The 13,829-nt window shown below is 41.7% G+C and overlaps 1 protein-coding gene across 4 annotated transcripts in view; it reads left to right on the forward strand.

The window, feature by feature from the left end:
• LOC120806066 (A-kinase anchor protein 2) overlaps nucleotides 1-13,829 on the forward strand; it is an 88,538-nt gene that overhangs the window by 45,189 nt on the left and 29,520 nt on the right. For 3 of the 4 annotated variants that reach the window (XM_040156725.1, XM_040156726.1, XM_040156727.1), the window contains exons 8-9: nucleotides 1,161-1,988; nucleotides 9,862-9,947. In XM_040156725.1, the coding sequence (XP_040012659.1) occupies nucleotides 1,161-1,988; nucleotides 9,862-9,947 (914 nt within the window). The remainder of the gene's footprint in view (nucleotides 1-1,160; nucleotides 1,989-9,861; nucleotides 9,948-13,829) is intronic. The other variant, XM_040156728.1, reaches the window with a different exon arrangement.

Raw genomic sequence — 13,829 nt, forward strand, 5'->3', positions numbered from 1 at the left:
AGACTATAATTTACACCGTAGAATTAAAATTCATTATTTTTATTAGCAAAAAATTAGTATTTATAGGTATTAGTGTCAGTACAAGTCTATTATTATTGGTAGCAGAAACAGTATCATAATTTATTCTGGAATCAGATTAGTAATAGAGAAAGTATTAAAATTACTTTTAGTCTCCATGATAGGATTACTATATTTTTTTTGTTTTTGTTTTGGACTACTTTTACTACAGTAATACTGCTAAGTTATATTCCTGCCATGGGGTTTATTATGTTAACTTTAGTTTTGGTATTAGTGGGTTTAGGATTACTAATACTTTTACTCTAGATATTTGTATTAGTTTAAGTCTTTATTCTTTGATACAGTAATACTTGAACAGTGACTGTTAGTATTTGTTGAAAGGAAAAGCTAAAAGTGATAGCACTTTTGTGTATACCTCGTTATCTTTGTTTCTTTGTATTTAGTGCTGCTGACTTTGCACTGGGGAATAGCCTTACAAAATAAAAGCTCAGCTTTTGGGGCAGTACGATTAAGTTAGACAGTTGTACTTATGACTAATGTGCAGTGAACGATTTCAGATCAAAAGACAAGTGTAAGAACAAAACTGAACCCCACTTTTGAGTTCTTGGGTAATAAAAATTAACACACTTTCACTGATTGGATCGTGATTAATTGAACTTTAGGAAACTACGTGTTTTCAAAATTGCACGTTTAGTATAAGTATAAGTATAAGTCTTTTAGTGTCAATCAATCCTCAAGCAAAAGATACCCACAGCTGACTAGAAGTTCCATGTACACTTGTCCTCAGTAAGTTTAGGCATAGTGAGGGAAAGTTATTAGTGATATTTTTTTTTTCTAGTTTACTAACCTGCATCTGTGGTTTGCTTTTCTAAAGAATAAAGTTGAGGTCCTAATTGAATTAATAGCAGTTTGAATAAGAAACTCATATTGCAAATATCAGGTTTTCAAAGAACACTGTGTCCACATCCTCACGCCTCACTACCTCCGCCTTTTCCTCCCAACACCCCCCACCCCCTGCCACTGGACCCTCCCCATTCACTCTTCCTTCAAACCCTTCTCCCTTCTGCATCAACCCCTCCCCCCTCCCCGTTTCTCCTCCCATTCACTCCATCCCTCCCTCTCCTCCCCTCCCCTCCTAACAGCAATGTTTGCCATGGAGATCAACGTGCAGCATGACCCACAGACCGGCGAGCAGCGCATCCTGTCAGCCAACCGCGTGAGCCCGTTGGATGTGGCGTCGCGTGGCGTCAAAGTCTATGACGATGGCCGAAAAGTGGTGTACGAGGTCACTTCCTCTGGGGGTGTGTCCACGACCACCGTGGAGAATGGTTGGAGCTCTGCACAGGTTGACCAGCTGATCCAGCGTGCTGCCAGACCTGTTGTAAGAGGAGGAGATGGCGGGAGGGGTCAGGTGACGGTGACCCCAGCTGTCCCACAGGCCTACATATCCCCGGCAGATGTTGATGATCTGTCCCCCCCCTCCTGCGCCCCGCCATCCATCCCTTCCAGCCCACCAGCCCAGGTCACCCTCCAGAGGGAGACCCGACTGGGCATGATGCCCCCCTCTGCTCCTGTAACAACCCAGCCCGGCTCCTCAGCCCATCCAGGCAACGAGCTAACTTCCCCCCCTCAAGCCAGTGTGGAGCATCCAGTCACCATGGTGTTCCTCGGCTACCAGGATGTTGAGGACACGAGCGAGAGCAGGCGGCTGCTAGGCTTTGACGGTGCCGTGAAGGCCGAGGTGGTTCTGATCGACGAAGACGATGAGAAATCGCTGAGGGAGAAGACGGTCACTGACCTATCTGTCATCGATGGCACTGCGGCTGACCTCGTGTCGGGGAGGCCAGCCACGTCTGAGGCCGCCAGCACGGAACTGTCATCTGACGGCCGTGAGCCTGACAGCGCCTCTTCGCCCCCCGCGAATCAAGACGCCAGCACAGCCCCCCCCGCCAGCGTCACCCCCGCCAAAGGTACAGACAAGAGGAAACGCTGCGAGTGCTGTATCCTCATGTGACTGAATCTTCTCCCTCTTCTACCCTTTATTATTACCCAAAACAACCCTCTCTTCTCCTCTGTCTCTGGATGGTTACTAACAGAAGGCCTGCCTTCCTCCTCCTCCTCTGGACTCTGATCGGCTGGCACACACATGCACACACACGCTCTTGTCTGACCTTTGACTTTTTCCTCAGTTACATTATCACCTCTACATCTCTGCTCTTTCGTTGACTCTGTCAACATGGAGGCTCTGCCTTCCTACCTCCCTTCTCCTGCAACAGCACAATATGTTTCATAAATTCAAATCAACATCAATTTGCAGGAATTAAGCTGTTGTCATGCTGCCATATTTATGGTGAAATCCGAAAGATGGATGGAGAAAAATTGATGTTTCTTTTCAAACAGCTGAATCCAGGTTATATAAACCTCCTCTCAGTGGTCAGTAAGACTTTGCGGACAATCAGTCACATTGCCATGCTGTCTAACCAAACAGTATGTTTGGCTCTAAGGACAATCAACCAGATAACCGCCTTGAATAAGCCAGTTTATAAAACATTCAAAAAGACAGACACAGTCTCAGTTATTTTTTCAATTTCTCTACTCAGTCACTTCCCACTTCCTTTTCTCTCAACCCTCTGCTCAACAGATGTTGTCTCCAAACGTACACATATACAATACACACCAAACACCCAACCTACGAACTCAAACAACCCACACCCCCCTTCATTGTACAGACTCTCTCTGACCAGGGTGGAGAGGAGGGTACTTGTTGCCTTGGTTTCATTATGTGCCTCTTCATTCTTCCACACTAATAGTCCTAACAAAAGTTAGAGATAATTAGAAGTTTCTAGTAGACTTATATTTCAGTTTGCTGTTATCTGAACATTTACTTTTCTTTTCTTTTGAAACTTAAAAGGCCATTGAATTGGTGGGAAAACTGTTTCCATGGGAAACTGAGGTTTTTGACCCTGTAGGTTGTAGTAACAGGACTCTCTCACTCTTTCCCTCATCTTCCTCTTAATCTCTCTCTCTCTCTCCAATGTTTTCTCTATTAACTCCAGCTGTTCCATCGCTGAGATCATTTCCTCCTATTCTGGTACTTCCTAACTCAGCAGCCAATAAGAAGCCGTGGAACACCTTTTGGTAGCCAGTAGGATCTATACAGCCAATTTTTCCAGTCTGTCTAAAGGCTATAGAGCACAGGAAGTGAACGGCAGCTTAATGAATACTCTCTGGCAACGAGGGTACACACATTTCCAGCTATGAAAACAAACATGGGATACCATTAACAGCCTGGGCAAATATATGTGAGTAATGAATATTAACAAGCACTACCAAATTAGTATATTACAACTACGATAGCTGTGCTCAAATTAGTTTTTAGACAAAGATTATATGCAATTTATGTCCATCTTTTTGTCCATTAAATTCACTTTATTGCTGCAGAAGGCCACTAGAGGTCCATTACACTCTTTAGAATTCAAAGAGCCTGAAAACACTGCCAGCTCTTGCTATAGTCACCAGCAAGGCCCTCGTTTACAAGGGCGCTACAAATAATGTGGCCTGGGTGTCATTATATATATATATTATAACAACATCATATAGATTACACTGTAGGTCATTTTCTAGGCTGGTTTTCAGAGAAGCTCTCAAAAGCAGTAATCATCCTCTTTCTGTGAAATGGTAATGGATGCTCTGAAGATTTTGCTTCATTTCAAATGTCTTTGATGTTAGATGGAAGAGAGAGGATGCTCAATTGCATCTGGTGAATTGATTTTTGGCGAGTTAGTGACTACACTTTGCCACTGTACGCTACAGAGCGATACCAGTTGTTAGAGTGATATCAATAAAGTTGTATGGGCCAGATATGTGACTGGAGAAGACATTTGCACATTTAGAAAGAGGTTAGAGAGGCTCTTCCAAAATCAATAATGTGATTTATGGGTGTATTTCAGGCTCAGGTGTGTATCAAGTGGGCGTGATGTCCTTGGTTCCTTGGATCTTAATATGATTTATTCACATCATGACAAAATAAATAAATAAAACTGAAAAGGCGACAGTGAACACTTCACTAACTTAATGTAATGGGCATCGACTGACCTGAAGAGCCTCAACAACCTTTTTTCAGAGTGCAATACCTTTTCTTTGTTTTTTTCTCTTCAGTTATTTGTTCGACAGCTTCACCAGCCCTGGCCCTCGACTAAAGAACATAACATCTTTTAACATAACACCTACTCCATGTACTAACTTTGGTAATGGTCATAAAAAGAATGAAAGACTGTAACAATCATTCTTGGCGAGAAAATGGTGTATTTCCAACAATGGCAGGTTCTTTCCTTATATGGCTCTGTGCAGAGCTGTACAGTCCCACCTCTGAAGTTTCCTGTCAGTGCAGAACTGTCGGCCTTCAGACATACAAGCTTTAGTGTGATTGACCACTGTTGCTGGCTCTCCAGCTGGCTGTGTGATTGGCCACCACCAGGCCCACCAGGGTCTGATTTCCTGTGTAGATAAAGAATGTAAATATACTCTATATTCTATTTAGTGATGATTTTATTTTCTGCATCTATATAGAGATCTAGAGATACTTCTGATTATTCTGGGAACTAGACATTGTTCAGATGTCTTGCAATGCCATATGACGACTGTATGAGTGCACAAACGAGAGCTTTGTACATTTTCATTCTCTAACTTCACCGCTTTGCAGTGTGTAATCTCACGATTAACCCGACCACCCCCCCAAAAAAAACCACATACACACGCACACACACACACACACACACACACACACACACACACACACACACACACACACACACACACACACACACACACACATACACACACAGTCTCCTCTGACCATCACCAACTTGTCTGAACTCTTGACAGCTACTGCCATTCCCGGTTGTGTTAGAGTTGGACTTGAAGGCATCTGAGGATCTCAGAACATTGTGCAGAGACAGTATCTAACTTAAACATACTGATGGATTTGCATGGAAGACGGTTAACAACAAATCAAGTTCATTTTACACTTTTTTTGACTGTTTTCCTATTGCATGTCCCCAGGCTGCCATTGGTGTCCATACAATCAAGTAAATTTGTTTGAGTTAGGTAATCCACCAAAAGAATCCATTAAAAAATTTCTTATCAAAGGCCTGTAGCTTAGCAATGAATGTTAGTGTAGCCACAAACAGGAACCTTGTTGGAGTGTTCAAGCCCTTTAAAACATCTGAAGGTTGACATTTACCTGAAAAATAACAAATTCACTGATGAAAAACACAACCAAATTCACGCTGTCATTTTTCGCAGTGTCCATGTTTGCGCATAGTTTGTCCTCATGGTTCGATTATATGGCAACAGAGCTCATGAAAAAAACACCAAGATAGTCCCTCTAAGCAGTGTGACAGTTGTTTTCTCATATTTAGTTTATTTGCAGCAATCAGACTGCAAGGTTCATGTAGGCTGGGGACAATTACTGATATTTTCCTGCTCAGTGACCCAGATTAGCCAAAACACATTTATTGCATGAATGTTTGACTATGCAGAGAAGTGTCGTGTTAGCCTCCCGAATGTGTGACGCACACACATGATGTGCAATGAGCAAAGAAGCACTAACTGTATGTACTTACAAAAGAAAATACATTCAAAATCTCAAAAACATTTTAAAAAAGAAGAAAAGAGTAAGGCTGAGTTCAAGTTAATGGAGCCTGACCAATCCAGTTTGCCTGTTGGGGTGTGTGTGTGTGTGTGTGTGTGTGTGTGTGTGTGTGTGTGTGTGTGTGTGTGTGTGTGTGTGTGTGTGTGTGTGTGTGTGTGTGTGTGTGTGTGTGTGTGTGTGTGTGAGTGTGTGTGAGTGTGTGTGTTTGATGTAATGCAAGGAGCTGTAGGAGAACAACAGACTTGTTGAGTTTACCAGCCCCACTGCCACGCCTGTCGTACTCCTCTGACTATGTAGGGGTCTCTCTTTCTCTCTTTGTCTGCCTGCCCTCACGGTTGTATGGACTGTTTAAACAAAAAATGAGCCATTTTCTAATGTTCACACTTCTCTCTCTCTCTCTCTCTCTCGCTTCCTCTTCTTCCTATGGTTATGACAACTCACTCTGTCACATTCTCTCTCTCCCTCTTTCTCTCTCCGATGTCTGTATCCTCTCTCTATCTTTGGTCAATAAAGCTGAGTTTCTCCAGTGCCCCCCTGCTGTCTCTTGCTTGTTGTTCTTTCCATCTGTCGCTAACTTTCACTTTTTCATTGGCTGCTGGCAAAAAGATCACAAGCTATCCTTACTGCATCCCTATCTGTTATACTACCCACTGCCACTAACAAGCACACACATGCAGAGTGACACACAGACACACACACACAATTTACACTTAACTTTAGGTGAGTGTTTTCAACAGCCACATAAGACACATAAGAGTTATTCGTTCAAGTTTTACATGCAACTTTGTTGAAAGGATGTTAGGGCGAAAGACAGGCTCGAGGCAACATTTTAAAGAACAATTTAACTTTTAATGAGGAAGGTTTTACATGCATGCAGTGTGCTCAGCCTCATAGTCTCACTTACTCAATTTCAAATCCAAACAACACAGGATTAAAAACAAATGTGGTCAGTTAAAGTAATCAGTCACTGTGCATGTGAAGAAGAGAGCTGTCGTGTTTTGCAAAGTTGCACCACAAACACACATATCAAAGTCAGGTCACGTACAACTTTTCTCTCATACAGTACAGTATGTTCTGTTTTTGCCCTATTTAATAAATCAGACTTTTTATTGCATAAAAAACCGGAGCAAGACTAAAACCCCACTCACGGTGAGTTAGGAATCAGAGCCAGGTTTACACAATTCCTACTTTGATTCACCAAGACCTTCTGCTCTGAGAGTACCTTAATATGTAGACAGTATAAGTTTCATAATATTTACTAGATGTGAGTAGTACAGAGTCCAATACAAGCTTGAAAACCAGCTTAGGAAAAAACTGATAAAATGCAGGAAGTTGGCCAAAAGTGGGTAAACTGCCACATGGCATCAGACTGCTCTTACTGGAAATATTAAAGACAAGAATAAAGGATGTCTTTATAGGGAGAGTGATGCAGTGCAAATTATGCTCATTAAAAAAAAAAATCGCTCAAACATTTCTGTAGGAACTTATACTGTGTCTGTGGCATCTAATGAATTTACACAATGCAAAGAATACTGAGTCAGGATGACCATAGCAAGATCGGGACTGTAAGTATTAAAGAAGACAGATAGGAGACGAAGGGGAAATTAGGGAGGTGGCTGGCACTGAAGGAAGGAAAGCATGAAGAAAAGCAGATCTATAGTATCTACAGTGGGTTAATAGTTGGATCAATCTAGACACTTGCATGCCCTTGTTTTGCAGGAGCCCTGAGGCGCCCTCTTGGTATCAATAGTAGGTACTGCAAGGAATCGTGCAACAGTTCACCAACATTATCACTGCATGCTCAGTCATCTAACCTCACTGATGCCACTGATACCACAGATACCACTGACAAAACAGAACGGTTGAGGTAAAGAAAAACAATGAACCTACCTCACCGAAGTACTAACCATCTGTATACCACTCACAGTGTTATACAGTTTTGTTCATGAACACTTCAGGAACAGGACACATATGATAAACAGTCTATGTACAATACGCTATCCTGTATGACTAGTACAGAACATTAGCAAATTGTCATGTCCTCTTTCCTTTGATAATGTGTGTCTATCTTGGACGACAGACTGGGTGTTATTGTTCTTGTATAATACACACATCATCTGGGGAGGGCAGCCACACAAACATGACACACATTTCCCCGGAAGACATAATACAAGGTAATAAATGATTATATTAGAAATGCCATGACAACGAGCATTCGAACACAGGACTAGCATTTAGGCCACACACACACACACACACACACACACACACGCACGCACATAGACTCCCAGACTACAGGATGGGTGTGTGTTCCGTGATAATAACCACTAATTGATTTATCTTTAGATAATAACGGCCTGATGTCTTTAACAGAAACCATAACTGCAGATACACACACTCACAGATGCACATGCACACGACAGGACAATATTATTATTGTTATCAAGAGTGGAAAACATGTTTCACTATGAACATTGCGTGATAGCATATGGGCTTCTTGTACAGTCTCATCTGTTCTGATATAGTGCAATAACAGTACAAAAGTCAGAGTCAGAATAGAATAATAAAATTGCTTTGTGGCCTAATGAGATTGCATATCACTTGGTGGTTTCTTCCTGTGAGTCAAACTTTACATACAATCAACAATAGGACATAAACAGTTAGAGCAGAAGTCAAAAAATAAATATCTTTTTGAGGTAGCAGATAAAGACGCAGCAGAAAAGTCAGCTGAATTATTAGTTGAACAGAGCTCCTGAATTTCTACATACACTGTGCAACAAGAGAGCCAAGTCTCATCTTCCTGAATCTCCGGTATCCTAGGAGAAGGTTTAATACACTACTTCCACTGCTGATGCTACTAATACTGCTGCTACTATTACAGCCACTATTACTACTAATGCTAAAACCATTTCTAATACTGTCACTAGTATTCCTACTAACAGAGTTGGAAGAAGAATTCAGATCCTTTAAAAGCAGCAATAACGCAGTGTAAAAATACTGCTTAAATACATAAGCACGCGTTAAGAATGGCCTGTTTTTGAGTGCTATATCACGTATTATGTGTAATTATTGGATCATTGTTTACTCAAGGATTAATGTTTGAGCAGCGTTTTAATGTTGGGTACTTTCATCTATAATATTTTATAGACTTATCCTATTCTTTGTATATAAAATCAGCAAAGTACCTTGGAAATATAGCCAAATTGTGAAATATAATGGAATAAAAAGTACAAAATTTCCCTCTGAAATGTTGAAGTATAGTTGAAGTAAAAGTAGCATAAAATGAAGTCTTAGAATACTGTAATTTTAAGTACAGTATTTGAACAATAAATGTACTTTCTACCAACAGCTACTACTACAGTTGCCACTGCTGCTGCTACTTCTTCCTCCACTTCTATTCCGACTGGTCCTGCTGCCATTGCTTCCCCAATCTGTGCTAGCTACTGTGACCGCTACAACAGTAGCCGCATAGTAGTAGAGGCAGGATAATAGTAATGACATTAAAACTGGCACTAGTAGTAGCAGAGTAGCAATAGCAGTAGTAGTAATAGTAGTAGCTGTAGTGTTGGTTGAAGTGTTATTGGCAGTGGTCGTAGCAGGCTAGTAAAAGCAGTAGCAGTCACAATATAAACCTGTTCTGACAGATTAATGTTCATGTTTTCGGCTCCGACAGCCGTGTTGTTACTTCAGCTGCAGTGAGTGTGGGTGTCAGGATGTTGAGGATGACAAGATATGAGATGAACTTGACTCCTCAAGGTAGAACTAGGTGAGTGAATCAGCTAAGAATAGGACAAAAATAAAAATACAGCCAGAGAGTGCAGTGAAGACCAAATATTTATTGTCTGTCGTGCACATACAAATGCTCTTCTTGGATTAAAGAGAATTCTCACTATGGTGCTAAAAGATTTACAGATTCAGAATCCACCACTAAGGCGTATGTGCAGGATTGCAGGATTACATATTCCATCCTCCTGGGGCCTATAAACTCCTTTCAAAACCAAATAATAAGCCAGATTAGGCTGTTTTTCTTATTTCATAAAAAACACAATATTTTGAGGTACTTTACATCAACATGTTCATAAACAAAGGCAGTGCACTGAAATATGTATAGTTCACCCACAGGTACAAATTAATATTCAAGATGAAGATGATGATGACATGATGATAATTCATATTTTGTTACATCACAGGCTACAGCCAAACACCAGAGGTTGCCGTGACAACAGCAAATGGCTATCAAGCTCCCATTGTGACCAGACATCCTCACACTGCCATGGTGAGTAGTGTATCTGTGAGACTGTGTTTTTATGTACTGTTTATCTAGGGGGGGAAATACTTACAAAAACTTTAAAGTCATAACTATGGACAGGGTAGGAGTTTCTGCAAGATAGTCTTCACATAATATACTCACGTTTATCAGAGAGCTTGATTTGACATCTGAAGAGTAAGGGGACTACACCAGAGCACTGTCGGGCTAGTAAAACCTGTCATGATGCAGTTATAAGAGGGGACTATCTGTTCACCTTCTAGTGGGGATGACAGGCTTCCAACTGGCAATTTCCATCATCCATTTTTTGGGCTACCACTCACTGAAAATGGTGTGTATACTGTATGTGTGTGTCTGTTTGTGTGTGTGTGTCATACTGGTCTTTTTTTTCTTTTCTTATTTTACTTCAATGTGGAAAGAGTTTCAGAAAAGATGTGAATCACAAATCTTGGGAAGAACAGGACAACCAGTGCTAAGAGCACGTGGACAAGTTGGGATTTGGAGTTCTTCTAAACTAGATAAATATTTGCGATGCCTGTTTTTGCTTTAGGATTTCTATTGCTGTCTATGTGTCAGCTGAGTACAGCAAACTCAGGCTGATAATTTCAAAATGTATATCTTCATCTAGGCAAGGCAGGTTAAGGGAAAGTGGGCAAGTCAAGAAACTAAATACCTAAATAATTCCTTGAATTCCTGGACATCACAGATTGATGAACTTCATATTAGGACATCTCATTTGTTTTTTTTCCCCCATGAGGTAGAAAAGATCTTAAGTTGAAAATATGTTTGCTTTAAGTGATATAATCATTTGGCCCTTCCCATCTGGATTTCAGGCACAGTGATCTGTATGTGCTTCTACATAGACTGGGCATGGTTGGAATGCCTTTCAGTCGCATTGTTTCTTCTCTAAGGGTGCATATTTGTTCTGCAGTGTGCTCAGATGTCCCATTACAGTGTTTCTATAATATTTTTATAGGTACCCATTGTATATTTATGGCACTCAGTAAATTTAATATGACCTTACTGTACTCGTTGGCATTTTTACCCGGTGTTGTATCACTATAATATTTCTAAGAGGGACAAATAATGAGTCTATGGTACTAAACAGTACATTTACAGTGACCTTACTGTACTTTTGGGCATTTAAATCTACTATAGCCTATCAAAGTGTTTTAATGTCCCTACAAGGAGTTATATCTGGTCTTTCAGTGAAGTGAGTTTCAAGTTTATGGTGACTATATTATGCCCATATGGCACTTTCTTCTATTTAGTATATATTGATGTAGGATATCCCACATTTTTTACCCAAAAGACCCATTCCATTCTGTAATATTCATTCCTTCACTTACTTAGTGATTTATATGCTCATTGTTTTATTTATTTATAAGGGTTGGTGTCCTGGACCTTCTCCTGTTTTCAGTGGGATTAGAAATGCTCAGATCCCTTGTTACAGTAAAAGTACTAAGACTATATTATTTAAAAAATACTCCCTTACCAATAAAGTTTTATCTAAGTAAAAGTATGTAAATATCATAAGCAAAAGAGTATTCAAGAGTAAAAGTACGCCAGCTCACTATGCAGAATACCCCTTGAGTTTTATTATTATATTATTACCATTGCATTGTTAACTGATACTTTAAATTATGTATATACACAACATTGCATCAGATTTTGCTAATACATTCTGTAAGAAAAATCTTAACGTGCAATTTAGCATTAAGTAGAGGTAAAAAGTATAATATTTCCCATTGAAAGGGGGTACTCCAGCTATTTAGTATTGCACTTGCATAAAGCTAGGGGCTTGTGAGAGGCAGACTGAAAAAATAATGGTCAAAATCAAAGCAGCAGAGGCCGAAATATCCCGACTTTTAGCCCCCAATATGGGCCAGCCCCCCCAAAACGGTGGATCCTACACTTCCCATGATTCAAGTCTTTCATTAGAAACTCCCTGCCTTACAATGCCATGGCTTTTAAACTCCACACACCCTGGTGGCGTCATCAGGGTTATCTCGTCAGGCTCGTGAAGGCTCCTCCGGGGCCACAGAGGACATTATACAATACAGGCTGTATAAACACTTCTCGTGACCAGTGAACAAGCTTTACGTCTAAAATCGGTGTCGTGGTGCAGCATGAAGTAGCCGGAAGTAAAGTAAAGGACTTGGGTAAATGCCGGCTAGCTTACTTACTTAACAGCCACCGCCTGTTCTGGAGTGTTCTGAGTTTGCTTTTGTTTCTCTGAAAACGCCACCTGAGCACATTCGAGAGCGGGGGGTGGAGGGGAGGGGGTGTTAGAGCTGGAGGTGGACAGCCGGCAGGGGTGGGGAGACACAGAGGTGGTGAGACAGCGAGGTGGGGTTCAGAAGCCGGACGGGGGGGCCTGGCTGGTCTGCAGTTAGATTGTTTTGCAGCTGAATAAATGACTGAAAGGCAGTACGGCGGTAACCTGATCCGCGCGGGTCGGCCTCATTGTGCTTGGCTGCAGCTCGCGCTGGCGGCTCGCTCTCTGATTGTCTCTGGAACGGGACAGAAAAGACTCCCGGGACCTCGCGAGCCCTGCATTATTCAGAGCGCGTGCCTAGAAAAAAGAGAGAGAGAGAGAGAGAGAGAGAGAGAAGTGAAGGGGGAGAGGAAGAGGAGGAGGAGGGAAGCGCCGGTTGGAAAAGCTGGCGCGTAAAGGGAGCTCAATGTCATCCCAGAGTCAGAGGCTGCCGTCACCGCTATAGCCGCTGTTTTGACCGCACGAGCATCCCTTGCGCGACCTCTCTCTCTTTCGCTCTCTCGCTCTCGTCAGTTTGCTTCATTTAACGTCCCGCCGGCTGGTGCTGCAGCAGCTGCGGCCACGCTTTTTTTTTTCAGGGTGCCCGTTGAAGAAAAAGCAGGACACGACAAAAGAAAAAAAGAAAAAAAAAAGAAGAAAAAGAAGTAGTCGTCAGCAGGTCGGGTACGCCTCCGCCGTCCCGATTATTAGCCGTTAATTAGTCGGTAGTAAGGAGCGCCGAAGGATTGGCTACACATCTTTCTTCACGCAGGTAAATTCAGCTAAAACAAAAGTATCGCTAAAAACACAACAGAAATGTATTTTAACTGAAGTTAACATTGGAAAGAAAACTCATAGGAGAGGATATTTGGTGAAAGTGTAGCCTTGGTGGAGGGTTTGTGTGTCTCGGTTGGGGTTCATTGGGCTTTATTTGCATGCTAACTGCGCTGTTAGTTATGTGTGTGTTTCTTTGCATGTGAATGTGTTCTGGCTAATAGAAACAGAGCCTGCAATTACACTGATAGGCTTTAAAGAGGGGAGGACACAGGATACTGCACCCTCCTTGTCCTGGGAGAGAGACATCCAAAGGAGGTCAGTGGACCAGACTGCTTGCTGCAGTAGTCTCTATTTCTCTTTCTGCCTCTTTGTGCTCCTCCTCCTCCTCCTCTGCATCACTTTAACCTAGATATAGGAATGACCTTAACCCGGTATTCATCATCCGCACGCTGAATGACTTGGCAGAGCCAGAGAGACATTCTTGTTGTTGCTGGTACTTGCCACATACCTCGCCGGAAATCTTTACAATACTGTTTAACTGGATTTTTTTCCTGTTTTCGAATATTGATTTTGTCCAGTGTACTTATCCCTACTTTGGGCATCATAGTGGCTAATTATCTAGTACTAATTTATAATCAGTAGTAAGCTGAGATAGTTTTTCTTGGACTGACACACAGTTAACACGCTCCTGCTCTTGTAAAAACCCCTGATAAAACCTCACCCCAAGGTCAAGTGGCAGTACACGCAATTTCAGCCCTGTCCCTGCCAAACAGCACCTATTGGTGGCATTTTGAATATTAACTCTATATTTCAACATTTTGAAAAGATGGTTAAAAAGTGAGGCAGTCCCAAATGTG

This window comes from Xiphias gladius, chromosome 20 (assembly GCF_016859285.1).
Source record: "Xiphias gladius isolate SHS-SW01 ecotype Sanya breed wild chromosome 20, ASM1685928v1, whole genome shotgun sequence".
In the NCBI taxonomy this organism is placed as follows: domain Eukaryota; kingdom Metazoa; phylum Chordata; class Actinopteri; order Istiophoriformes; family Xiphiidae; genus Xiphias; species Xiphias gladius.